Source organism: Harpegnathos saltator, unplaced genomic scaffold (genome assembly GCF_003227715.2).
Source record: "Harpegnathos saltator strain DR-91 unplaced genomic scaffold, Hsal_v8.6 scaffold538, whole genome shotgun sequence".
NCBI classification, from domain to species: domain Eukaryota; kingdom Metazoa; phylum Arthropoda; class Insecta; order Hymenoptera; family Formicidae; genus Harpegnathos; species Harpegnathos saltator.
The window spans coordinates 20,994-44,797 of record NW_020230358.1 but is presented as its reverse complement, the minus strand read 5'-3'; the positions used below and the strand labels follow the sequence as shown (position 1 = coordinate 44,797).

The following is a 23,804-nucleotide window of genomic DNA, read 5'->3' as shown; positions in this document are numbered from 1 at the left end:
CATAACCAAAAGAATACCATATGTTTAATTTCTTTAATTCATATTAAAATTTAATTTCTTTAATTCATATTAAACTATATGAATTACACGAGGTCTACTTTAGAGTGTGGAAATTTGACAGATAATATACTTTAATGAGTGGTTCACTCTACATGCATACCGATTCAAATCGATTTTCTGAAATCGATTCTTTATAAACCGATATTTTAAACATCGATCTTTCCTCCGTGATTCGAGTCGAATCACTTGAAATCGATCTGTTTGAAAAAGAATCGGCATCCCTACTCGCGAGCGCGGAATGTCGGGTTTGGAGAATCCTCCGTGGGAGGCGCCGCGCGAGACTTGTCATTCGCGTTTTGGTCGCGAGTCTAGAATTCGCGCGAAATGTTCTTCGCCGGCGAACTCGCCCTGCGTTCTCGCTTCTCCGCGAACGCGATGTCAGGCGAGGCGCCCGCTGGCGAAAATACTGCCTCTCGGGAGCACGCGGGAAATTGCGTTTCAAGGGTCCTTGTTAATTATTCTGCTACTTGTTACGTGACACTCGCGTCGTTGCCGTCGCTGAGGCAGTCAGACCTAGATGTAGAGTTCGGATCAGCCGGCTTTTCCGGATGAATCGTGCGATACACGGGACGCGTTGTATTTAAAATAACGCTGGCCAACCGTGAGAAACATATTTAATCGTGAATTGAAATCGGAGCACCTCACTTTTTCATTCGTACCGGTATAAATACGAGCGAACGCTGCGATAGATTTAAATGAATTCTGTCCCTGCGCGATGCGTTAAATTCTCGCCCTTCGATTTCGAACCCACGCGGGCGATCGCACCGAGTGGGAAAACACGCGCGAAAAGCCAATCTCCTTTCCGAGCGGAATCGCACTCGGAGAGATTGAGAGAATGCTGCGTGCGTGTGCATGTAAATAGGAAAAATTTTATCGCACGCGATCGCGGCAAATGATTGTTGGATCTCGGCCTCAGGGTTAAACCGCCGCTCGCGACGCGGGACGTTTCGCAAACGGGATTCCAGCCGGATCGCGCGCGTGACGCGAGTCCCCCGAGAGTCCGTCACACGTTGTAAATCAGCGGCAACAAGGCTCGTCATTTTTCTATTTCTTACGAGCCGCCACCTTGCCAACGTGCAATGACTCCTCGCCTTGTGCGCAATTGTGAATCATCGCGTAATATCCTCCGACCTTACTCGCCGGGCGGGGAGCGAACGTAACGAGACGCGGCAGCAGCCGGTAATTAAATATTTCACACGCGGACCTGAGATACGCATCTCTCGCGTGCGCTGCCGCGGAAGGCGCTGCAAAAAGTATCTCCCGAGATATCATCCATAACTGCACATAATGGCGGGAAAATGTATACACTTGCGCGCGCGCGAGGCGCTGCGACGAGTTCGAGGACGCGAATCTACGCGGTAGCTTCGAAGCGCGATGAAAAAACTATCGAATACAGATGGCTGCATCCGGAAGAAAGTAATTTTACAGCAAACGGAATTATCTAAATTTTAGAGGATTTTACTCTTTTGTATATGGCCTCAAGAGGATTCTCGATCTGGGATTAAGAGAAAAATATTAAGAGAAGAATATTCTTAAAGTTAGAGGGATTATATGTTATATATATATATATATATATATATAATGCAAATATATAATGCTTATTGATTTTAATATAAATTTCCTCTTACACGCAGATTATTTAATATTTTTTTAAGAGGATTATTATTTATTCTTACTGCACTTTATTCTTACTGGTTACACTGGTTAATTTGAAAAAATTATTATAATGTATATATAGCGAAAAGTAATATATTATGTCGTTCATCTCTGAAGGTAAAGCATGTCTGAACAACAGAAGCCGACATTCAAATCCGACACATATTCCTCTTCATATAAGAGGATAATTAATTGATATAAGAGCAAATCACCTCGAGATAAGAAGAAGACAGAATATCTAATAAATTTCAGATGAATGATTCACTTTAATCGCTTCATTGTTATTCCCCGTATTTAAATTATTACTCGTACTTGATAATTGATATCGCCAGCGGCCAAAAGCTCCTAAAAGTCATGATATTAATTATGTCATTAATTGAGAGCCAATTTTCGACGATTCCGGTCCGATTCGCGCATCCCCGACAACCACCGATGCTTATTTCTATCTCTCCATCCATCATGCATCCCCCTCGAGAATTGCAGAGATCCAGCAGCAGACACCGGGAGAAAGGGAACTCGTGCGGCGAAAACTCCAGCGCGACGTCGCGCCGCTCTTGTTCGTGTGCGCGAATGAAACCCGCGGCGAGTGGACGGAGCGCGGCGCGGCGCGGTGCGCCACGCTCGCTCATGAATATTTAATCTTCCTTGAACAATGTGGCAAATAGTCATTATCCGTACGTTCCGATTAAATTAACGATCGCGCAGCACCGCGCTAACGTGTCGACGGCTAACGTGTGATTTCTCACGCGCGCGTTGTGCAAGCAGCTTTGAGCGCGCGAGCGAGGGAGAAGATCGCGACGACGGATCGGTCTCCGAGGTCTGCGAGGTAGCATCGAGCGAATCATCGCTGACCGTCGTCCGCATCGTCGCGTACCTGCGTCCTCCACGGAGAAGAGCTCGGAGGAGGGCCAACGACGAGCCTCCGTCGATCGGCGGCGCAAGTAGAGCGTGCACATCGCGCACGAGAGTAGCGGATCCTTTTGCTCGTAGCTCGCGCTCGGAGAGCGGCTGCGCAAGGGTTCGCTCGTGTGAACTCGAGCTGAGGAAAGCTCTTCCGAGGTCTTGGCGCTTGTTACTTTGCGCACACCCGGTAGACAACGAACGAGCGAGAGAGTCTTAGCATTTGTTCGATATGACGGAGACGCCAAGTGCGCCCGGCGGCGGTCGAGGTGTCTCCGTTGCTATATAAATCGGACATTTCTATACTCGAGCACGCACTCGAAACGGAAAATGTCACGCTCGTGTTTGCACAAGTGCAACTAGAGACGAGATTAATTAGCGTTCCTCCCGTGCATCTCGCCCGTGCAAAAACGCGACGCGGTGATGTCAGTGGAAAAGAGAGAGTACTCCGACAGATGTCGTGCTTGATTTCACGGCGTATTGTAATTTTATTTCGCCACCTCCTCTTCCTCTTGACCGAATATTTTCCTCTTCGGAAATAAATAAGACGGAGATAATGATAAATGTAAGAATCGACTGCTTACTCCCGGAATTGACTCGCCACTCACCTCGGTCGCGCGAGCGAGCTTACTCCGTCGACCCGCGTTTGTCCTTCTGAGAGTCACAGGCGATAATGAGCGCGGCGATAAAGAGACACCAAAGTGTTTCCGCGCGCGTTTCCGTCCGTCAAAACAGAAAGAGTAGAAAGAAAAGAAGCATCACGAGAGAAAACGGCTATTCGAGCTCACGGAAGCCTCTATTCTTCTGTTTCTAGATGTTCTCGCGTGTTAAGCTGAAGGGAGAGAGAGGGAGAGAGAGAGAGAGAGAGAGAGACTCCGGCCAGCGCACTCACAGCCGACCCCGACCACGAGGTCAGCATTTGCCAACGACCCTCCAGCAGCAGCCCTTCGTTCTCCCTCCGAGGGGGATCCAACCACCGTGGAGTCCGCGCGACCTACTCCAGCCCGGTGAGTCTCTCGATCGTGCATCTATCTCTGCCGTGGCGGCTTAAAGAGAGCGTGTGCGTAGAACACGCCTGCACGTTCCTCTCACTCTCTCTTTCTTTCTCTCTCTCTCTCTCTCTCTCTGTCTCTCTCACTCTCTCCCTCTCCCTCTCTCTGTGCGTGTGTATATGCACATACGCGCAATGCACGCACGTAACGTAGCCGAGCGACGCGAGCGAAGCAAGGAGGGGTCGAACTGCCGCCGCCGCCGCCGCCTGCCTGCCTGCCTGCCTGCCTCTGGAGGTGGAAGTGAGGGAGGAGAAGGAGGAGGAGGAGGAGGGCTAGGTAGTGTAGTATCGGTCATTACCTCCGCTACGAGTAACTGGGTCAGTCGTCACACAGCGCCTCTCTCGGTTCGCTCACACTGGCTGCACGTTTTGCAGCGTTCTCCCTCTCTTCCTCTTCCTCCTCCTCCTCCTCCTCCTTCTCCTAGCCATCCTCCTTCCCTCCGGCACCCATTCGCCTCCGCCGTGCGCGACCCTCTCGCGCCCTCTCCGTCCCTCCGCCGCACGCGCGTTTTCCCTCCCTTCCTCCTCCGTCTCCTCCTGCACCTCCTCCCACCTCGCGCACCCCCTCAGCTACGTTCTCAGCGGTCGGAACCTTCCGCGCGGTTCTCGAAACGGCCCGAGGGAGGTCAGACCTTGGATTCGAAGCACCGTGCGGAAAATATCCGTCTCTCTGCGTGCGAGCGCGCTCTTACCGCATCCTTTGCTCTCGCTGAGAGAAGCATTTTTTAGGATTTTCAAAGAGAGAAAGAGAATGAGAGAAAGCGAAGGGAAAGAGAGACTGGAAGTCTCAGACTCTCGCCAAGAGGTTAGCGATCCCGTGTTAACGCCCGTGGAATAGGGAGGAGGGCGGGGAGGGAGCGCGAATGCATCGCTTATTGCGACACTGCTGGATTTGTCCGCCGGCGAGAACGCGCTGGGCTTAACGTTCGAATTACGTAAGTAAGATGATTAGAAAAGTCTCTCCGCGGATTGTCCCGCGCGAGATGTAAGTGTCGTAAGGATGATAAATAATACACGGATATTGCCGAGTGTTAATTTCACGTCTCGCCGCGGTAACGGGAATAATGATTGCGCCAGACGAAACGCCGCCCGGATAAGGCAAGAGGCCGCGCGAGAGACGACGTCTAACAGATGTCCAATAAAAACGTCAAAATCCTCGGTCTCAAGGTTTGCGTTTTGCGGATTTGCAGTGTCGTTCAGATGAGTCCTCTCTCTCTCTCTCTCTCTCTCTCTCTCTCTCTCTCTCTCTCTCTCTCTCTCTCTCTCTCTCTCTCTCTCTCTCTCCCTCTCTCTCTCTGTTTCCCCCTTTTCCTCTTGATTTCTGTCGCCTCGCGACCGCGCAGCAGTCGTATCGCGCGAACGATCGGCTGTTTCGTCGCATGCGTGAAATTTTGGCCTCCCGGCAAATTATCCCGCGGGGATCCTGTCAGAGCCCGGTGAATTACGACGGACGAGGCGCGTCTCGCACCCTTATGAAAGACGCGCAGGTGTTGCGCCGGTAAATTTACCGGGGCGCTGTAATAGGAGGCGGACCGAGTCATTGGGCCGAGCTCCGTCAGTTTGTTTTATCATAAACCCTCCATCATGCTTCGCGCATCCCTTTCTCCCGCAAGCGTGTTATATGGGAACTATTTTTGCCCGACTCCGCGCGCACACTCCGGCGGCGCGAGGGATGAAAAATCGTCCCTCTCGCCGGAGACTTCGCCAGCACGTAAGAATCCCCGCGTGTATACTCGGCGATATAGGTATACAAGCGCGCCCTTCGCCAAATTCGACGACGGTCGAGTCGCGCAAATGCGGTTGCAATTATTCCGCATCTGCAAACTAGCCCCCCTCTGCTAACGTTATCTTCGTTTTTGTGTCTCGTACGTATATTAATATATATATATATATATTAATAATAAAAATTATAATAAGCGTAAAATTTATAATATATATATATATATATATTATAATATATATATTATAAATTTTACGCTTTCATATATATATATATATATATAATATATATGAAAAATCCCACATTATACTTTTACGTTATGTATTAATATTGCATCGTCCGTATTATTTACATTATTTATAATTGATATTGCCCACGTGCTACATAACCGCGCTTTTGATGCTTTTATTTTATATTTGCCTGCGTACGATTTCTTTGATGATGGCACATGAAAGATCGTTTAGCTCGATAGCGGCTCGCGAACGGATCGATTGTTATCGCATGTGCGCTCGGCGGTTTACAAGCACTCCCGGTGCATTTCCGCGCGCGAAAAATCGCCAACGCACTTTGGCGCCGTTTCCGAGAGCTTTTAGCCGCGGCATCGCGACCGCCGCGGCGGCGTTGCGCGAAAGTTTCAGAAAGCGCCGCCACGCACCGCCGCCGCCGATCCGACGTCTTTGTCGAAAGCACGCGCGTCTCAGGAATGTCACGCTGGAAAAACGCTTCTCGTGTGCGCGCGCGTCTGTTCTCGATCGGCTCGATCCGCGCGCAGCCTCGAAATAGAATCGACGAGCTCCGTGGGATTTTGCAGTCTCGTTGCTCGTAGTAAACACGGCGAGTTCAAGGATGCGTTCGTATCTCTTTCACTCCCTCCCTCCCTCCCGCCCTCTCTCCCTCCCTCCCTCTCCCTCTCGCGAACACGATAAAATTTCGAAATCTCTCTTTCGTAACGCGGTTATCGCGATTGAGAATCGCTGTCGACCAGCTGTGCACTCCTCTTCCTCGTCTCCCCCCCCCCCCCGCTCCCCCCTTCCGCTCGTCCTCTATTCGGGACTATTTCCAGCTGTTAATCTGCGCTATTATCACCGCACGGCTATATTTTCGACGGAAATTAGATCGTTCGCTTTCGCGCGGTCTCAACGCGCCCCGCGATGACTCGCGACGCCGATCGACCGACTCGCGCTCGTCCCGGCTGAGTAACTAAACCTCTCTCGCATTCGCAATTTTTACGTCCCTATTATTAGGTAGATTTTATAGCCACCGTTATTTCTCTTCTGTGTCGTAAATACGCGCCGTGTTGCTGAAGAAACACCGACATCGGCTTGCATAAGCCGAACGCGCAGGTGACGCGTTCTGCGTCTCAGCACCCCCACGTGATCGTTATTCATTATCAGTCTGAATAACAGGTCGATCATAATGCAATGCTTGCTGCGTGATACGCTGACAAAGTAGCCGCTGTCGATCTCTCTCTCTCGTAGCATCGTTATCGCAATTATCGCCGACCGATCCACGTGTCTCGCAGGACTTGTCGCCAATTTTTTCCCGGAGCTAGTTGAAACTAGTTCTCTCGAAGCTACCGATACAACGGAACTGCATCAGGCTGCAAATCGAGTCGCCGCGGCGCGTATCCTCGCAGACCTCTTTCGAAACACCATCGAAAACAGAGAGGGAGATAGGGAAAGAGAGAGAGAGAGAGAGAGAGAGAGAGAGAGAGAGAGAGAGAGAGAGAGAGAGAGAGAGAGAGAGAGACGTGTCATTAATAATTGAAACTCCGAAAAGTCCCGAGCGTCGCGTTTTCACGGCGTCTCGCAAGGAAGAGCCCTCGGCTGAGAAGCCTCTCGTCGCCGAGAGGTCCTCGCGGCAGGGAGTAGCCACGGTTCGCGGTGGTTCGCGGCGCGATAAGGATGCGTTCAAGGCTCGCCGGTCGATGACCAAAGTTTAAGTGCACGCACGCAACGGTCGAGCGACGCACGTGAAACCGCCGGTCCACGTGACGTCGTCGTCCGGGTCGCGCTCGAGCTCGGCTTTCGCTTCGTTATGCAACCGGCCGCTCGAAGGACAGCTCGGTGCACAGTTTGCGACGGCAATTACGCTCCACAAGCGGAAGAGCGGATCGCCGCTCGACAGGGACGCGCGCGGCGAGGCGAGGGCTCCGTATGCACGCACCGTTCCCGGTAGCGTTGGTGGAAAAGCAGCGGGGGAGGTAGCGGGGGGAGGGGGGTGAATGCAGGCGAGAGACGGCAGGAGGGGGGGGGCGGAGCATTGCTGGACTAATTCGTCGGCGGCGGTATTAGCATTTGCCGTGCGAATGCCTGCTATCGGACATTGCTAATACAACGGCGTGACGAGACGCGCGCGGCGCCTGCGATCGACAGGCGTATCGCGGCTGCAATCAGGTTCGAGGTTGAACCACGTCCGTCGCTCGAAATCGCGCCACCGGATCCTCTCCTGCGCGATGATCGGGAATTATGCTCGCGAGGAGGCCGCGACATCTCCGGGATCGCCGGAGGCTCGCAGTTTCCGTCGTAAACACGCGGCTTATGTTTTGCGCGAAATGCGGGACTGTTTGAGGTGTCCTCGGTTGCTTTTCAATGGCAATAATTTAATTCTTCGTTGTTACTTACTTCGTCTCGGGGAGTAGGAAAAGAGAGAGAGAGGGAAGGAGCGAATAAGAGATGAAAGCATGTCTATTTATATTTTATGAATCGCAAGGAATTGATACTTTGTAAAGAGCTTTCCTGTGCGCGGGGATATATCGACGTCGATTTGATCGCTCGAGATGGAAAAAGCGAGGGAGAGAGAGAGAGAGAGAGAGAGAGAGAGAGAGAGAGGGGAGGAGAGAAAACGAGTTCAAACGCGAGTCACATGCGGTCTTCGAAACAACATGAATTTTCTATACGGCGCCCGTGCCAAATAAGTTCGCGGAGCAGAATAAAACGAACACGCCGATGGTAGTCGTACGGTTATCTTCGATCAGGAGTGACCCCAAAACCTTCGAAGGATGCGTCGCGGAGTGGGTTACTGGAACCTCAGCGACCGTTCACGTTCTTCAATGGAATGGTCGTCTCACGACTCGCGATTACGTCTTCCCGATAAAGTCGAAATCTCGCAATACATTTCGCGTGTATGAAACGGGAGAAAAATACAATAAATGTTTCTCCAGTCGTGTCGAGATTTTGATCTCGCATCAAGCCTACGCAAAATTTCATAGAACTCGAATAAAGAATCTCGAGATGTGTTAATTATACCAATTATTGTCATTTGATGCCAAAAGAAATTTGTATCGCCGTGGCCTTTTCTCACATCGGGCCGCAACGGGCTTATTTCAAAACAATTGAATATCCGATTATCTCGATATTTTCTACCTGCGTTAAATTTTTAGTTTTAATTCTATTGATTACTGGATCGCGGATAAAAAATGCGGATATCATATAATTAATGCGGCTGAATAATTAGATTGGATAAGCATCAGTACTAAAAAAATCTCTTCTCGTAATTCGCTTAATTATTATTTCCACCGGAATTTTGATGACAAGGCCTGGCCATTCAAAGGGAGCGAGGAGGAAGGAAGGGCTCGTGAGGAAGGAACATTTCAAAGGCGTAAGTCAGTATTTGTGAGAAAGTCACGGTGGATCCTCAGGCTCGGGGGCACTTCCGATCAGTACCACGCAAGTTACGGCCCTGACAACTCGCTCACGCCTCGAAGGTGCGCGATGTTTTGAAAGACTCGGTCATTGCGTCCTCGCGACCGCCGAGTGTTGTTGATTGACTGAAGTCGACCGTGGACGCTGACTTTGCCCCTTTTTTGTCGATTGTTTGGTTTTGTGTCGCGCATTCTTCCACGTGCTCTTCCATGTCGCAGTCATATTGCGTTTTGGGCCGACGAACGACGCATTTTCCGTGACGCGAAGCACCTGTGATTGCAGTGTTGTTACTGGACCATCGTCGGCATCGCGTTAATTAATACGGTTCCTCCAACGGAGAACGTAATTCACGCGAGTGTCAGTGTTAGTGAAGAGTCAGCGAGAGCCCGGGGTCACGAAGCGGTCGGGGACGAAAGGCCGAAAACGGAAAGTCAGGACGCAGGACGTGTCAGCACGCGCAGCCAGCGGCACTTCATACATCTCCAGGTGTGTCAGATTATATTTATCGTAGCGGCGGTTTCCGCTTTTTCCGGTTTTTAACAGACGCTCGACGAGGTCAAGAACCGAGAATAGAGAAACACCCGGAGTCGAAATTTAGGCCGGCATTCATAGTTCGTTATTGCTCGACGGGTGACTATAGAGTCATGAATTTCTGATTATTCGTCAATCAGAGCTTATTATATTATTGAAGAAATATCGATCCAAAAAAGACGAAAAAGTACGAATTTGTAATGAAGTGTTTTGAATGAAAAACGTCAAATAATTCAAAACTACACTGGGAAAAAAAATTTAATATCTCTAACAAAACTGTTTAGTTGAGACATTTTTTAATAACAACGAAATATCTTGTTTTATATAACAAAATATTTAGTTGTCTCAACTAAATATATTTTTCTGCTTTGTTCTCTGGGCCGAATGATTTTGTTCTTAGACTTTATATATAAAAATTAAGCTTATAGTTATTTTATACACAAAAATTACATAATAACGAAATATTATTTTACATAAATTAAAATAATGCCCAATGGATACTATTTCGTCTTTCTGTGCACTAAAATTTAGATTTTATATATTAAGAAAAGATTATAGTATTTTTAACAAAATTCATGTAGTTAAAGCTTTTTGGTTGCTACAACAAAAGTATTACGTTATACGAACAAACCGTAATCAAACAAGATATTTGTTTACAGGAACTAAACAGTATTGTTGGGAATATTTTAACCAAATTATTTTGTTGTTACAACAAAATTTTGGTTCACGCAACAATACATTTTTCCTAGTGTATGAATACCAGCTTTAGAATATAATATAAATCTTTCAAATGTTTGACGTCTAATAATGCCTCTTGGAAAGCGAGTTCGATCTTGTTTACGTTTTCAGCTTTTTATTAACCTCGTTATCGTACGGGGTCCAAATTTAAATCATAAACGATTTTATTAGACACAATACCTTTTACAGCTCCTTTAAGCACTTTAGATCCTATCGAGAAAGAAGAAAGAAAAGAGAATTTACGAGAATAAAAATGTGTTGTTTCTTTTACCCCTCCTTAATTTAATTTTTATTAAATTTTTCTAATATCTGCTGGCCTCACGTATTTTATCTGTAACTTTTTGTATAATTAACTATTTTACTTTGCATAATTAATATGTCGTTCATCGAAATTAATAACACGGATCAAATGCAAATGGAATACGAAGATTATCGGATATTAGATAATCCTGAATTGAATCTTTTTTTAAGACTCAGACAAAATAACAGTAATCGTTTCATGTATCATTAGAGTGAGGCAACAATTTGTGCAATGTTTTCTCGAGATTCTTCATTGATCCTTCAAGTTCGACGGAATTTGCGGGACTGATGTGAAACCAAACTTTCGACTCGGAATTCTTTCAGGTTTCGGTCAGTTGCGTCTTTGTGAGTAACAGAAGCGATCGCGTTGGCGCACAAAATGCGCCGTTATATTCTCGGCATCGAAACCACGTCTGAGAAATTTTGCAACAAGAAATTACTACGAATCTCTCCATTCGCGAGTCGTCTGTTAGACACGGAATTGTAACATTAGTTGGCAATCGGTTGGCGAAAGATCGCGAAGGCCGGATGTGGCAGCGCGTGAAACGTTTCAAGCTCGAGCTGCGCTCGATATAATTCAAGCGATATCCTCGGTGTGCCGAGAGAAGTCGTTGAGGATCTCAGCGGCCGCGGGAAGAAACTTGGCGGCAACTATAATTAAGCACGTAAATCCGCGATCCGCATTTACAACGTAAATGGCTTATAATTTGGCAAACGCAGCTGGTAATCGACTTCGCGATCTCGTCACGCCAGCAACAAAGTCTCGCAATTCTTAATAGGATCAGGGCACGAAGCTTTTAAAACGCCCGCGCACGCGTGCGCGCGCGAACGAGCACGTCGATGACGGCGGCTGAACTTCCGCGTCGAGCCGGCGATCCCGGGGCACGTCGGTCGTGTCTTCAAAGCGAAAGTTGGCGCGATTCGAAATGTTCGTCAGGTCCCGCCGCAAATTGCGGCCGATCGTCCTGCGAGTCTGACAGACCTGTACTTTTTCCCGCGCGAAATCACCCTGACGGCCGCGGCGAAAAGTTTTGTCTTCTAGTGTTAGCGTTTGTCCTATTGTTTATCCATTACCATATGCAATATCGACTTAACGCACATATTCCAATCGAGTTATGTGGCTAACAGGACTAGAAATATTATAAAAGCAATCTTTATTCGCACGAGTTATAGCTGCGTGTAAAAGTGTCCCTTGAATTCGCGTGTGGTCAAACTTGCGCGCTCGTTCAGCACGTCTCTCCGTCTTGAGGCGCTTGTCCGGACACGAAGTTTGCAAGGAAAGCCCGTCGAAGGATCTAGGTTACTCAGAAGGTCGAGCTCGTTTCATGCATCACCGGGAACGAACGGCGAACGAGCGGCCGCCGGAAGCGCGCGCGCGCGCATCGACATCGCGACAGTTTATGCCCGGTGTGGCCGTAAATACTCGCGATGTGTGAACATCCGTTTGAAATTGGTTAACGCCACGCGGCCGTGTCACGCCACGGTAAATATGACGTTCCAATTGAAAATCCGCGACGCGTGAGCCGCCGCCGAATAAATAAATCCGTCGAGAGAAATAATTTGTAAAACACCACTCGGGCGTGCGCGCGCGCGCGCGCGCGCGGCGAAACATAAACTCGCGGCATGAGCGCGAGCGGCTGCGAGGACGCGGAAGTTCCCGAAATCTGAGCGACGCGGAAAGTTTGCGAGGCAGACGCGTCTCGGAGACGCGCGCGAAGACGCCGGGCGTCGCGAAACTCGGCCGACCAAGTGGAACGCGAAGGTACACACGCGGCGACGCGTGAACGGCGGCTTCCCGGCGACCGCGTCCGCGAGGAAGTCCGCGACTCGCGAGATGAATATGCGCGGAGGGCTCCCTAAATCGCGGCGCGACGCGCGACGCGTGTGACGTACGGCCGCGTCGGAATTGCGAGTTCTGTCAGCGCGATTAACGGCTTCGAAAGCGTCGCATATCGGCATTACGACGGGGCATTCTGGGGCAAAGGTTGAGGAACGCTAGTCTCGCGCGGCGAGAGGCGAGAGGCGAGAGAGAGAGAGAGAGAGAGCTGCACAACCCTCCGCCGGAGGGACGCCTGCCTGTCCCCCTTCGCTCCCCTTCGCCCCTCTCGCCACCCTCTGCCGCTCCCTCTCTGCGTCCCGTCGGCCTTCCTTCGTTCCTCTCCTCTTCCTCCTCTTGCTCTTCGTTCTATCTCTCTCTTTCTCGTCCCCCCCTTCCTCTCTTTCTCACTCTCTCCCTCTCGACCTCCCTCTCTCGCACGTACGCTCTTTTCTCCCTTACTCTTTCCATCGCGAGTTCCCTCACTCGCTCCTCTTCGTCCACCTCGTCTTCCCGTCTCCTCCTCCTCCTCCTCCTCCTCCTCTTCTTCTTCCTCCTCTTCGCCCCCACCTTCGAGTAATACGTATGCACGTCAGCCACGATGCGCTCTTCGTGCTTTCGTCCGACCTACCCCAATCTCTCTCCTCCGCCACCCTTCTCGCTCTTCCTCTCTCCTGCTCATCGCTTGTTCTTTCTTCGTCTAACTCTCGTTGTTCTCTGAGCGTGTCTCTCTTACTCTCTTTCACAACATCCCGATACTCTCTCCTCCGCCTTGGCGTCCCTCGTCCCTCGACGTTCATCCGGCCCTCTTCCCGCCTGCTCTCCCTTGCAGTCTCTCTCTCTCTCTCTCTCTCTCTCGCGCTCTCGTTCACTCTCTCTCTATTTTTCTCATTCTCCATTTACCCGCGCTGGAACGTAGTCTCTTTCCCTCTCTTTCCGCCGCTTTACGTCGTCCGTAGCCGATTGTTAGCGAGCCGCGCGTGTGACAATGCGCATGCATGCGCGATCGATGTTTTGATCGGTCAGCTATTTTCGGTGGGAAAAACATAAAGGGGATTTTTTCTCGCGACAGCTATCGTTTGACGTCTCATCGCGGAATAGTGGTCGGCGGATGATCCTTTTCGACGTCTATCTGTTATCTCGCGAGGAGTCTCCTCTTTAATCACGCCTTCAAAAAACGCTCAATCGTTCGCGGCATCGCGTTAGCGTTAGCGCTATCGCTGTTTTCCTTTCTCTTTTCAACCGCGTTGCAGAAAGCACCGTATCGCCGCCCCCCCCCCGCCGCTCGTGAATCCGCTCGAAGGGGAAGCTCGTCCGTTGTCGTCGAGCTGTCGTCGCTGAAGCTTTCAACGAAGTGCGATCCACCCAAGAAATCCACCGACGAACGGCCGATCGGGGATTCTGGGACACTCTGTATGCACGACGAGCAATGTTAACGACATCGTTCCGGTCACGGGTGATCGACGTAACGGTTAATGCGTTAATCGACGTAAACGCAATAAGCCGGGCACGCGTAAAAATAGACCGACCTACCCCGAGCGCGGCCGTAAGCACAGCACACTTTTCCGTCCCCCTCTCGTCGTCTGCCAGCCTCCAGCCTCAAGTCCCCTCCCCCTCTCGCTCCGTCTCTCCTCTCGCCGCGTTTATTCTTGCCATTTTTTACCCACTGCCGCAATTCTTCGCGAATACTTTGTGCCCGCCAGCTCAGCTGTGTCGATCTCCAGCGCGCGAGCGGGGATCTTCTCGAGCAGCAGCGCAGCGGCAGAAGGAGGAAGTAGGTCGTAGAACCGAAAAGCCACCGGCCGGGAGCGAGCGCGAGTAGTGTCCCTCCGAGAGACACGCGACGGACGGAAAGGTCGCGCATCAATAATTTATGAGCCGCTCTCCGGGTTTTGTCTTTCCGCCGCCGCGGGCGACGAGACACCGCCAATTAAGACGGTGGCGTCGTGCGTCAACAGCGAGACGGTGGGGGAGGAGGGGGGTGCAATTTGTGCGCTTAGACGACTAATCCCGTTGTCTCTGCCTCGCCTCTCTTGCTCTGCCGTGACCTCCGCGGCCGCCGCGCGTTCCGACTTTTTCTACTTGCCGCCGTGCGACGGAATCATCCCTCCTTCCCTCGGTCGGCTGTGAAACGCGATTTGTGCGATCGGTCGCATTTCGAGTGTGACGCACGCACAGACGCGGGGGGAAGCGGGAGAGACGGAGAGAAACGCAAGAAGTCAGAGTTGCAAACACATCGAGGAAAATCGAAGAAGCGCAACGTCGACGAAGAGAGAGAAAGGGAGAGAGGGGGAGGGGGAGAAGAAAGAGAGAGAGAGAGAGAGAGGGAGTGAGAGGAAAGTGTTTTATGACTTGCTCCAGTTGCAGTATATCGCGCGCCACTCCGTCCTTTTTTTGCCCTCCCCCTCCCCCTCCCCCGCCTTTGCTCGCTTCACTCTCATCTTTTCATTTCTCCGCCCGTTTCGACCCTCTTTCATTTCTCCTTTCTCCCCCTCTCTTCTTCCACCCACCCGCTCACTCTCTCTCTCTCTCTCTCTCTCTCTCTCTCTCTCTCTCTCTCTCTCCCTCACACTCCCGCTAGCTATCCCGTCGAGTGCTCGAGTGCTTTTAAGAACCTTTGTATCTCGGTTCTCTATGCGGGCCGTGCCGCACGTAAATGAGCTTCTTCCGCTGTACAAACGGTCTTAAAGGTCGAAAAGGAGACGCGAAGAGCCGCGATGAGCGTCCGCGATACCGCGTCCCGCTATCGGCATTTCGCAAGGTCCCGTTAACCGCGTGCGCGCCTCTGCGATGCGAGTCCATCGAAATAAAGGCGGAACCGGCCGTTAATTCTCCGAATGCGCGAATAATGGATCCGTTAAGGAATCGGGTCGTTAGAATTATTCAACGGATGTCGGAAATAGCGGAAATGTAAAAAGGGCTCTCTCTGTCTCATTGACCCTGTTGCATCCGAACGACCGCCAATGACGGGTCTCCATTCTTCCGCGCCACATTCTTGAGCGCCACAGGAATGTTTATTCGCGCAATGATGTCAGAGAGAAGGAGTGAGAGAGCGGGGGAAGGCTTGAATTTTCAACGCAATTCGTTCACACGGTCGGTCAATATGTTGCGGCTTAATGTGCTTGTCGCATCGTCGCGTCGACAAACACTGAATTAAATACGACCGGTGCAGGTAAGAGAGGCACCGCGCGAAAGTATCGACGTAATAAACACAAAGCTGCATCTTTATTTGAAACGAACGGCAGGAAAGATCCCCGCGCTGGCGAAGAGGTCGCGCGACGGGAGAGGGGGGGAGGAGGGCGGAGAAGTGGGACGGGAAATCGATCGTTCCAGTTGCTCGACTCGTTTACGACGATTCGGCGGCGATCCCGTCGCCGAAGATTCGCGCGATATTATCAGTCGGGCTGGGAGCGGCGTTGCGGTAACGAGGAGCGATTCAAACGGCACGGTTATAATCCGTCGAGTGGAGCGAGTTGGCTAGAGGAGAAGCCGGTCTGATAAAGTGTCTATTTTCGTGAGCGTAAAAGCCGAGCGCCTCTGCCGGCACTCTGCGGCGCGCGGCGCTCTGCGTGAGGAGAGTCGCGCCACAATGCATGCTGACCCATATTCGGGTCGTTGCTATTTCAGATCCATCCTTTCCATAGAGGAAGGTCGTCGGACTGCGCGCGCGGTGCGGAGCAGAGCGGAGCGACGCGGCGCGGCGAGCAGAGCGCGATTACGTAACCGCGCCTTGTTTTTAGCGGCCGCGACTGTAACGTGTGCCGTCGGTTGTCTCTCGATTTCTCTCTCTCTCTCTCTCTCTCTCTCTCTCCCTCCCTCCCTCTCTCCCTCTATCTATCTATCTACCTATCTTTCTCAGAGAATAGCGTGTGTACCGAGTGTCCCAGAATCGCCGGATGTCCTTGCCGCTTTTGCGCATTTTTTCCCTTGCCTCGATGGGAACGTCGAAGGGTAGTTCTCTACCCTCGACAGTTTGTGCTTTTTTTTTCTTTTCCTTTTTCTTTTCCTTTTTCGTCGCATTGTCTCGGTAAGCGAGATACGTCAGATACGAAAGTTTCGTCGGAGCGAAGTTGATCTCAAGTTAAGCGACGGCGCTGCGCGCGTGGCCGTCGTGTCTCTCATTCTTCCTCTGTCGAATCTCGGCCGTGTCAGAAGTCCTGTCGAGAATTATCCTCGGCATTATCCTCGGTCGTTTTTCTCAGCGTTAATTACTCGCGGCACGCTAGCGCTTCGACGGCGAGAAACTATCCGATGACTATCCGCGCCGATGACGTCCGCGACGGCCTGTATACACTACGCGCGCGCGCTCGCTCGCTCGCTCGCTCGCTCGCTCGCTCACCCGCTCGAAATCCTCGTGGCGAAATTTCGAAAGTCAGCGCGCCGTCGCGATTTCGCAGGGCGACGCGTACATTTTCGACACGGGATAGACGCGATTGAGCGCGAGCGCTGTTAAAACATATCCTTGCGCAATTAATCCGCGAAAGCGAAACGGAGAACAAGGAAAAACCCGCGATCGACCGTGAATAAAAGATCGATCTTATCCTCGCGATCGCGGAGGGGGAATTAACACGCCCGGCGGATGAGCACCGGCGAGCACCATCGTCGCTCTCAGTGACGATCAATTCGCGACGATCGATCTCGCCAGGAAATTGAGCTTGACGCTTGAGCCAACTTCTCCCGATAGCCGAGTCGTACGTTCTGATTAACGAGCGTTTTGATGAACTTTACGACACGTCGGCCAGGCTGTCGCGAGGAACTAAATCGCGTCTCGATAGCTTTTATCTGACACGCTGCGGAAAGCGCCTCGCGAATAACAGCGCGACGACACGAATCGGCATTAATCACTCACAGCGTGCACGTCCTCTTTCTCTCCCTCTCTCTCTCCCCTCCCTCCCTCCCTCCCTCCCTCGCTCCTCTCCTTTCTTCTCTCTCGCTCTCATCGTTCTACGAGCGCCTCGCTCACGGACCGCGAAAATATTCTCCTCCGTCGAAACAATCGATAATACCATCGCGGCCGGCGGCGCATTGGGCTCGTTACTAAAGCCGTAAATAACGCGACACAATTAAATTTGCGTGGCGGACTTCCCCGCGTCCGGCCGCTATCTCCTCTTACTGTCTCTCTACTGTCATTTCCGTTATGCGCCTTTTACGAGCGCAGTTTCGCGCGACTGGTGGTAAGTTCGCGCTATCGCTGAGAGACGCGTCGAATAATTACTCGGCAAACGAGCCAAGAGTGATCACCTCAAGATTCGAGAGGGAGAGAGAGAGAGAGAGAGAGAGAGAGAGAGAGAGAGAGAGAGAGAGAGAGAGAGCGGTTCGTCGAGTATCTCGGCGGATGTACGCGCGCGTTTGTCTCTCTCCTTCGCGAGACTGTCGAAACTCGGAACTACCGAGCGGCCGAAATCGCAATTACCTAGAAAAATTCAAATCACTCGCACAAACTCCACTCTTGGAAAGAATCGAATTTATCCGAGCCTCGAATCAAATCGCAAGGAACGAAACACTTTCGTCCCGCTGCATTTTGAGCGCGATATAGCCATCTTCGTCGAGACGTATCTGAAGAAGGAACTCGTTATTCGACGGCATTTTTTAACAGCCGCACACCCGCATCTTTTTCAGCGTTCCTTTTTTAACGGTTCCCTCCGACTTTTTGCTTTCACGGCGGTACTCGGAGTGCTTAATAATCGCGCGTATCCGCGACGCCGGATAATATCGAGATCGGCATCCGATCTCGCGCGCGCTTTCGTCCAATAATTTCACGCTCCATCGCGCAAGCGAGCCGTGCATTATGCCGATGTGCAGGAGCGATAAGGCGCGGCCAGGCCGGTTTTACCTTGAACGTAGGCCTTAAAGACTGTAATCTAGGAAAACCCGTTTGACATGCGTGTGTCGCGACGTGCGTGCGCGAGCTGTTCGATTCACTCGCCGCGCCGCGCTGCGTTGCGCTGCGCTATACAATGTGTCAGATCGCGAAAAGCGCGACGGTGGTGACTCCGCGTCGCTGCGAGTATTATCGTGAGCGTCATCGCGATTTTCATAAATCGCGCTCGATATTGTCCGCGTGTCGCGCTTGCAACAATGCAAATTCCCGCGAGCGAGCGAGCGCGAGCGCGCGCGCCGCCGCCGCATCCAGCCGACTTCATTTGTCAGCGCGTTTGTTTCGCGTTATCTATCTATCGGTGCGAATGTCGGCGATCGAGAGACGCTGATTGCATAATTTAGTCCGCGACACGACACAAAGGGGCTTTTTACCACCGTCCTCGTCTCTTGACTATTTTTCATTTTTCTTCCCCCGTTCTTTTTCTCGAGTTATATTTCATAACCGACTCTCTGTCGGACTCTCTTAACGCGACTGATATTTATGGACTCGCGCAGGCCATCTCGGCGGATAAAAGTAATCGCGTAGAAACGCTGTCACAGTCAAGGTGTTAAACCGGCCGATTTATTGAGCGAGCGAGCGTATACGTGTGCGACATGTGTCGGCCGATTGTGGAATATGCGATTTACCGGGCGAATTCGTGCTCAGCCGACGACACCGGGGGATTGAGCGCGGTACGGAAAATTTATCGAGATGGAATTCATAAGCCTCATTTCCGGGGCGAAGAAGGCGCAGCCGTGGCGCACGCGGTGCGCCAATGCGCCCACTCGCTCCGTTCCGGCAGCGACTTTGTCCGCTCCGCCTTTACTCTTGGTTACACGTTCTTGCCATTAACGCACCCATTAAGCCCGTATCAAATTAGACACCGGAGAATGTGACCGGATCGCTGCTTGGAGATTGGAGCACAATGAGTCGATTAATTTCGACCAAAATGTTTGCTTGAATGAACCAATTTCCCGCGGACGAACGACCCGGAAATCCGGATGTTGGAAACAGCAGAATTCTCTTCAGCAACAGAATTCCCTGCAAGTTGGCCCTGCGAGTCTTGATACTTGCGACTAAATTCCGATGACTTGAGTCGACATTGCTGATGATGTTTCACCAACAAGTAGTTTCATTCAATCGAACGCTCTCCCCCTCCCCTCCCCCCTCCCTCCTTGTGAAGCTCACTTTGCGTCGCCATTTGTCAAGTTCCAATGTTCTCAACCTCAATCCTCAGTACCCAGTCTGTGATACGAGCTTTAGTTCGTCGTCGATTCTCGGAGTCGTCGGATGCAGTCGATCGGAGGTACGCGAAGCGACGGAGGAATCGCGCTCGGCGAGCATTCGATCGTATGCAGCGGCGGCGGCAGCGGCGGCGGCGGCGGCACCGAGCGATCATTAATCGCTCGACCCTCGCGAGCTCCAGTGTCGCCGCATCCGCTGCACTTTCTCTCCCGCCGCGGGCGGCCGCGACCGCCGGCCGTTGCATCGGCGGCCGGCGGCCGTGGTGCAGTCGTTGGCGGTGCAGGGTGTAGGTTACGTCGGCGAGGGGAATTCCCCACCTGGAGAGAATGCACCTCTCTCGACGCTGCGCTCGCCCGGTCCCACCACGTGGATAGTCTCCCCCCCTCCCTTCGTTCACTTGGCAATCGACGTCGCTTGCACTTCTGCTTCCTCCCTTCTCCTCCTCTCTCCCTCTCTCGCTCCTTCTCCTCTGTCTCTCTCTCTCTCCCCCACCCCCTTCTCTCTCTCTCTCTCTCTCTCTCTCTCGTTCTCTCTCTCGTCTGCGAGTGTGTGCGTAGATCTCTGGCTCTTTCTCTCTCGCACTTCATCTCATATCCGATAACGGCCACTAACATTTTCCGCTTCCCTCTCTCTTTCTCCCTTCTCGTCGACCCCTCTCGCTTCACTCTCGCCCTCTCTGCCCCCTTGGCGGTAGTTACCTCCCCTACCCCACGGTCTCTGCCACGATCACCACCACCTCCTCCAATGTTGCCCTCCCCACTATGCCCTCGCGGGCGAACATGAATCGCTCCGGTGGTTGAAGAGGGTGCCGGTGGGTGCTGGCGCATGCGTCCCCGTAGTAAACACTCCCTGGCTGCGCACTGCGACTCCGTTTGTGGCAGGTCCGGGCTTTCTCTCTCCGGCGTACGACGGTGGCAGCGGCAGCGGCGGCGGCGGCGGCGGCGGCGGCGGCGATGACGGCGGCGGCGGTGGCGGCGGCGGCGGTGGCGGCGGCGGTGGCAGAGAGCGATGGCACACTGTGTCGCAGCGCACAGGCTCCGTGGAGTGCACAGAGAGGAGCGAGAGTGAGAGAGTCCGTCGAGACTGACGTTGCGCGCCTCTCTCGGCGTGCACTATACTGTGCCTATCTAACACACGAGGAACACATGCAGGGGAGAAGAGAGAGAGAGAGAGAGAGAGAGAGAGAGAGAGAACAGCGAGATAGGGGTGGCTCGGTGTCGGGTGGTCGGTCGGTCGGTTGGGGTTGCGTGGGGTGGGTCCGCTCGATACCGGCTTGGGTTCAATGCACACCGCGAGGCCACCACCCCTACTCCGCCCTACTCCGCGCCGCCTCCTCGCGTTCTTCCTTTCTCAACCCCTTTGGCCACATCGTCGACTTTGCGTTTTCCTTCGTCGCTACCTCTCTCTCTCTCTCTCTCTTTCTCTCTCCCTCTTTATCCTTCCATCTTTCTCTCTCCCTCTTCTTCTCTCTCTCTCTCTCTCTCTCTCTCTCTGCATCCCTTTCTCTATCTATCCTCTTTATCTCTGGCTCTTCCTTTTTACACCTTTCGTCACTCGTTTTTTGCACCCTCCTCTCATTCTTCCTCTCATCTCCTCCGTTCTCTATCGCATATTCTTCCATTTATCCCTACCTCTCTCTCTCTCTCTCTCTCTCTCTCTCTCTCTCTCTCTCTCCCTCCGAGTTCCTCTAGTCTGCGCATCAGGCCTCGTCAGTCGACGAACCCCGCGGGACGAGGAGAAACAGCGGCGGAACAGGATGAGGTGAGGCGAAGCGAGCAGAGGTGAGGCGACGGTGATGCTCTCCGCGGGGGAGAAAAGAGGACAGCTTGCGGATGGTCATGGTGCCGGAGTAGATCCGAGTTGGGAATTCAGAGGGAGAGGTGCGCGGAGATCGGGGGGAGAGGGGAGGCTGTCGGTTCCTCTTGTTTTTCGGTGGCGAGAGCCGACAGCAATCGTCGGCTTCAGATAACAGGAATTCCACCCGTCCTGCCGTCTTCCATCCCCTACTCCCATCCAGCCAGCCACCCACCCTCGGCCGCCGGTTTTTTCCCCGCACGTCGCCTCTCGTCGATCCGAGTGGATTTACGAAGTTTCGGAAAGCTCTCTCCGGCGGAGCCGCGCCACGGAAGTTCATGCACCTCGCCCACTTGCGGCCAGCCGTGCGGAATTAAGAGATCGATTAATAGCCGAGAGCTCCGAGCGGCCCGCTGCCGAGTTCGTTCTCGATGTCGTAAACAATCCGGGACGCTCGCCGCATAGGAGAGCCGAAGTCGCGAGGGCGAGGAAGCTGGACGCCGGCGAGGGTCCTTTTTACCGCTATTTATGACCCGACTCTGTCGATCGAGGACTCAAGCTCCGAGCCCTATTTCTACGTCGAACTTTGCGCGCCATTACGCGGAGGGCGATGATTCCCCCGAAAGCTCGCGTCATCCGCTGGAGACACTCCGAGTATCGACTTTTTCTCCCCGAGTGCAAACTAGGGAGAAGAGCCGTTCGGTTGAGCTCGTGATAGCTTTCGAACGACGCGTGACGCTCCGCTGATTATAGGAGACGCAGGGGTTGGCGCTCGATCGCTCGTCAACACACCTGTCTTTCGCGAGGGTTACGCACGAGTAACGCTCGCCCGTTCTCTCTCTCTCTCTCTCTCTCTCTCTCTCTCTCTCTCTCTCTCTCTCTCTCTCTCTCTCTCTCTCTCTCTCTCTCTCTCTCTCTCTCTCTCTCTCTCTCTCTCTCTCTCTCTCTCCCTCTCTCTCTCTCCCTCTCTCTCTCTCCCTCTCTCTCTCTCTCTCTCTCTCTCTCTCTCTCTCTCTCTTTCGTATCCTCTCGCGGACAGGATTATATCCGCGGAGAGTTTCATCTTTCAACGGCGAGGCCCGAGGAATTCCGTTTCAGTGAGATTCCGCCAAGTTAATCGCCGGTCGCGCGGCTATATAAAATTATTTATGAAAGAGCGCGAAGAGAAACTTAAACCGCCGTGCCTGGTAGTTTCCCTCTCCCCCGGCTCCTCCTCCTCGACAAGAATGCACCCAAGGGCAACGTTCGGGAAACTTAACGCGCTCGCGGCGTATCCAGCGGGGCTCCTCCCGCGGGAGCTACAATTATTTCTCCTTATAAATTCGCCGTAATGGAAAAATAGTTGCCGGCTAACCGTGAAGTTCGCGTGAACCCAAATTGACAGAGATATCCGCGCCACGGAACGAGCTCCCGCCCCGCCGCTCCGTTCATGTCGCGTCGCATTCGCGGGGAAGTCAGTCGGAGAAGAAGGAAGAAGGTGACACGCGTGTCCGAGGGAGAGATCTAGGACGTTCGTCCTGTTACGTTCGATTCGCGGAATAACATCCGCGGTGCTCCCGTTTTCAGATATTGACGCGGCGCGGCGCGGCGCGACGCGACGCGACGCGACGCGGATGGGACGGGCGGAAGCGCCGAGATACTTGATTACGCCGCGAAATTTATCGCCCATCACCCTCCCCCTCACCTGTCTCCTCTGCCATTTTTCCTGCAATGCGCGCCGCTCGCTGTCTTCCGCGCCTCTTTCTCAGCGGTCGCGCCTCGCGACACGAACGCGACCGATCGGCACGCGACAGCCGACACGCGATTCGCACACGCGATATTGCTCTCGCAGCGCGCGCTCCGAGGAAATCCTCCGCCGTCGTTCTGGAAACTTACGTTTGCATAATTGCTTATACGTTCCCTTTGTCTCCGCCCGAAGCCGCGCAACTGCCGCGGCGACCGCGACGTGCAGATGAACCGCCGAGATATATTTCCCGCGCGTATAGAAATTCTTCCACGAGCACGCGAGCTGAAACGAAGCCCCGCTTGAATTTGTCTTACAAGCGCACGACTCTCTCTCTCTCTCTCTGTGCCTGAAATTCATATAAATAATATACGCGACAATAATCGTCGGGCGAACGTAGGAAGGACGTAGCAATCGCGTCGATCACCTGCGTGTGTGTGCGGCTGACTCGTAAAAATTACGCCGTAATCATTCAACTTATCGTACGCGCGTCTTATCGTAACGTGTATAAACCCGCGTCGCCTGACTATTCATTTCCCGCGTACAATCGTGGAGAGTAAAGAGTTCGCCCGCTGCTTTCCGCGCGAATTTCCGCACGCGGAGTTCCGCACGCGGGAGGAGAAATTCTGGACTGGACCGAACGGCTCTCGAGAGTCACGCAACAAACAGACAACCTTCCCGTCCACGATCGCACACCGCGCGTGAAATCGATCTCTCGATCCGAGCTGCTCTACGATCTGCCGAGGACATCGCCGGACGATTGAGC

General features: G+C 52.6%; 1 protein-coding gene across 1 annotated transcript in view; it reads left to right on the top strand.

Moving 5' to 3' along the window:
* Positions 1-23,804, top strand: part of LOC112589522 (uncharacterized) — a 127,974-nt gene that overhangs the window by 84,252 nt on the left and 19,918 nt on the right. The window contains exon 4 of the mRNA XM_025303219.1: positions 3,431-3,623. Within this exon, the coding sequence (XP_025159004.1) occupies positions 3,431-3,623 (193 nt within the window). The remainder of the gene's footprint in view (positions 1-3,430; positions 3,624-23,804) is intronic.